This window comes from Aptenodytes forsteri, unplaced genomic scaffold, assembly GCF_000699145.1.
Source record: "Aptenodytes forsteri isolate BGI_AS27 unplaced genomic scaffold, ASM69914v1 Scaffold421, whole genome shotgun sequence".
NCBI lineage: Eukaryota > Metazoa > Chordata > Aves > Sphenisciformes > Spheniscidae > Aptenodytes > Aptenodytes forsteri.
The window spans coordinates 616,324-620,938 of NW_008795524.1; the positions used below are offsets into that span (position 1 = coordinate 616,324).

The 4,615-nt window shown below is 38.0% G+C and overlaps 1 protein-coding gene across 1 annotated transcript in view; it reads right to left on the reverse strand.

Moving 5' to 3' along the window:
* NUDCD1 (NudC domain containing 1) overlaps positions 1-4,615 on the reverse strand; it is a 67,383-nt gene that overhangs the window by 48,857 nt on the left and 13,911 nt on the right. Inside the window, exon 3 of the mRNA XM_009281970.1 lies at positions 325-510. Within this exon, the coding sequence (XP_009280245.1) occupies positions 325-510 (186 nt within the window). The remainder of the gene's footprint in view (positions 1-324; positions 511-4,615) is intronic.

Genomic DNA, 4,615 nt, shown 5'->3' on the forward strand with positions numbered 1-4,615 from the left:
GGTTGGACTCGATGATCTTAGAGGTCTTTTCCAACCTCAATGATTCTGTGATTCTACTTAGACAGATTCTTCTTCAGTCAAAATGCTGCTCCCTTTCAAACACCTGAATTTTAGCTATTTTGTGCATAAAGAAATCACTAATTTAGTCATTAGCATAAAAACCAATGATTTTTATACTTTAACACAATCCTGTATCAGTGATACAGTTATGATTTAAAGCTTATTTCTTTACAACATTACATACGTGCAATTCTCATAAGAAATGCAAGAGTGAGAATTATTTGGTAGATGTTCAATTCTTAAATATGTTATTGCACAACTTACCTCCCACTTTTCAGATGCACTGTTTCCACGCTTGCCTGATTTAATTAAATACAGTCTTCCTGTACCATCAGAAAGGGTAACCCATGTGGAAGATGAGAAGTGTATTGAGGCACAAAGGCGATTATCACAAGCTGTCAAGTCCGTAGGTAGCCTGAAAACTTCTCTTGGTTTTTGTAGAGCAGTGTCCTATAAGCAAACAGTCACACACTAAGACTTTTGAAGTATTTATCAATTTCAATAAGTATTACAGACAAATTAAGAATAACAAATCTCAGCAGCAATTTACCAGTTTCTTTGTGCAGTTGAGCATATTTGGAAAAAAGTGGGCAGCAAGCATCATTCACACATATGTGGGAAAGGTGGTGGAATGGCATCATTGAATTGGTTTCTATTTACTGAAAACATGAGTGTTCTATAATAGATATTTCAGCACTCAATTTTTTTTCCTTCCATTTTACAGCACTAATTATATTTTGCATTAAAAAAAAGCTTTTCACTTCTTTTCCCATAGCATTGCCATATAATTAATCACTTACCTCAAATAATTCTAATCCCAGTAAAAATGTGGAGACTTTAAAACAAATTAAAGCCACAGAATTGTACTCAAACTAGTTCATAAAAACTCACTTCTGAATTAAAAAGAATTTTAGCCTATTCTCTTACACAACTAGTATGTTCAAGCTGATATATCATTTCTCAGCTTTCCTAGAGTGGTTATTTTATTCAGTAAGTTAGAGAAGTAACAATTGTGATTAGCTAGCAAAGAAAAGCTGTACTAATCCATATTGTATTTGCAAAAAACTTTTCCATCACATTATGATTATATTACCCATCAGGATAAATTTATTTAGCATACTGTATCAGTGGCACACTGCAATCTTATTTTTTGTTTTTAAGCCAAACTACAAGCATAGATAGTTTTTGAGCATGAATAAACAGAGAATAATTGTGATTAGCTAGCAAAGAAAAGCTGTACTAATCCATATTGTATTTGCAAAAAACTTTTCCATCACATTATGATTATATTACCCATCAGGATAAATTTATTTAGCATACTGTATCAGTGGCACACTGCAATCTTATTTTTTGTTTTTAAGCCAAACTACAAGCATAGATAGTTTTTGAGCATGAATAAACAGAGACACTATAGTGAACAAAGTGCACAGATGATACAATTGTCCAGTGAACAACAGATATATGGATTTTTAAAAAAAACGACACCTATCACTAAATTTTACAAAAAAAAAAAGGAAAAATCCAGTATTTCCTGCTGTATAAACCTTACACAAAACAGCCTGACTGAATAATATTGCAAAATGAATGTTAGATTACCAATTTCATCTATATTTCTAGTAATTGCTCTCAGAACTCCTGCTTTAGTTCAGTGTTGCCGCCTTCATTTCCTGCTACTTCTAACAGAAGAAACTGCTTTTGTGCTGTAAACTGGATTTCCAGCTGTTGTCACTGAGTACAAAGGCATGTCTTCCAGAATATCTTTTAGGGATTATTCTTTATCTTGTGCCTTCATTCTTACATACAGCCCTTTCTTTGCCGAATAGGCTTTGTAACTCTCTGCTCATTATTTGGCTTGCAGAATGCCAGCAACACCGCTGCCTGCTTAGAACTACGATTTACCTCCCTTTTGTTAGTTGAAGAAATCTCTGAATATCCAAGAGGCTTGTTAGAAAAAAAACCTGACCAAATCTTTATGATTTGAAAAGAACTTGGCATCACAGTTTAAAAAACGGTCAGGACATGCTTTATCAGCAATACAGCTTGATCAGCTACTTACTAAGCAGATCAGGCTGCAGCATTAAGAGCACAAACAAAATATTCTTACAGAAAAACATGAGATGGAGACTGAAGATTCAGCAACATCACAGTCAGACCTCTACTTTATAAACTTTCAAATAACTGAAATAGAACTTAATTGCTTGAAGTTTTTCAACTGAACTAAGTAGTTGCTAAATAAAAAGGGCTAGCAGTCTGTCACAAGTGGGGTCCCCCAGGGATTGATACCAGGCCCCATGATGTTCAACATCTTCATAAATTACCTGGATGATGGGATTGAAAGCACCCTCACCACATTTGCTGACAACACTAAACTAGATGATGAGGTAGACATGTCACAAGGGAGAGCCACAGAGACCAAGAGAGCCTGGAAGAGAGGGCTAGCAAGAACTGCATGAAGTTAAACAAAGACAAGTGCAAGGTCCTGCACCTGGGACGGAATAACCTAAGAGCCCAGTACTGGCTAGGATCTGTGTGGCTGGGGAGCAGCTTTGCTGAAAGGGACCTGGGGGTCCTGGTGGACAACAAGCTGAACATGAGTCAGCAGTGCGCCACTGCAGCAACAAAGGCAAATCAGATCCTGGGCTGCATCTGCAGGAGCATTACTAGAAGAGACAGAGATGTGATCATCCCACTCTACTCATTGCTTGCCAGGCTGCACCTGGAGTACTGTGTCCAGTTCTGGTCCCCACAACTGAAAAAAGACATGGTCAGACTGGAAAGGGTCCAAAGGAAGGCCATGAAGACAATCAAAAGGCTGGAGAACCTGCCCTATGGGGGAAGAATGAAGGAGTTAGGTCTTGTCTCCCTGGGAAAGATTCAGGGGGGACCTTATCACAGCATTCCAGTACTTGAAGGACAGCTACAAAGAGGACGGAGGCTCTCTCTTCACAAGAAGTCACACAGAGAACACAAAGGGCAACGGACAAGAGTTGCACCAGGAGAGGTTTCGTTTAGACGTAAGAGAATTTTCTTCCAGTGAGAACAATCAATGACTGGAACAACCTCCCCAGGGACATAGTAGAGTCCCCATCACTGGAGGTTTGCAAGACGCAACTGGACAGGGGGCTAGATAATCTCATCTAGGCTCCTTTTCCCATGGAAGGTTGGACCAGCTGATCTTTTGAGGTCTCTTCCAACCTGGGCTGTTCTATGATTCTAAAACAAATGGTGGACACTAACCATATAATTTAAAAAAAAAAAAAAAGTATTCACCACCTTGCCCCTTATACTGATTCACAGACTTCAAGATCTGATGAGGTCTCCATAAAGGTCTTCCAGTATTAACAAACAAAACCAATTCCTGTTGTTTCTGTTCTGTATATTAAAGAAACATTTCTCATGAAGTTATGGTCCTTTCCCCTCATCTCTCAGACAGTTTTATATATATCATAAATAAAACAAAACTAAATACAACAGGTTTCATAGATACTTTGCAGACTAGCATACCTACATACATTTGAACAAATAAACAATCATCTCTGGAAAAAAAAGGTGCCTGACTGGCCTTTACAGATCAACATTTCCCTTTTTAAACCCAATCTATCTTCTTAATCCAACAACAAATAGACTATGTTGAGAACATAACTAATGGTCATAGAGCCAATTAAACTATTTTCAGTTTTATTTTACTAGGCTCATTTCCAGTCAGTTGATCTACAATTATTTTAGAAGCTCCACAAATCAGAAAACTCTGCTTACCAATAAGGAAATTCTTCCCTTGTTACTAAAAATCAGCATTGGCATCACTAAAATGAAAAGATATTTAAGTAGAAATACATTTTTAAAGATAGAAAAACAGAATTGGAAAGAAAAACATTACAGGAACAATTTTGGAGATATTTACAAGTATGTAAAAGGAAGCACAAACAAACAGAAGCATTATTTTTATATTGAAAAACGGGGGGGAAAACGGGGGGGGGGACCAACAAGTATTTATCTGTTCTGTGCCACACAAAGTGCACTCTCTTACTACAGTAAGGGTGGTCATGAGACTAAGAAACAGCACTGAAAAAGTATCAGATTAAAACAGCGTCTCATTACAGGCCCTGGAATTACAGCCACCAATTACTATCATATTTTCTAAGCATCTCCTGTCCCTCTATCTTCACTCAAGCAATGGATAGCTTGGGGGGGGAATCATCTACGTACATATTTACTTCTAGTAAAAGAAACTCACTCATTCTGATCTATGAAGTAAGGCAGTCAAAAATATATATACAAAGCACTGCCTTTAAAACAGTTCTTTGCACTTGTGCACATGTATGCAACACAGAAAGAGCACATTTGTGCATGCAAAGCAGATGCAGATTGGTGACGAGTGGTGTCCTGCAGGGCTCCGTATTGGGATGGGTACTGTTTAATATCTTCATCAATGACATAGTGGGATTGAGTGCACCCTCAGCAAGTTTGCAGATGACACCAAGTTGAGTGGTGCAGTCGACACACCAGAGGGACGGGATGCCATCCAGAGGGACCTGGACAAGCTCGAGAAGTGGGC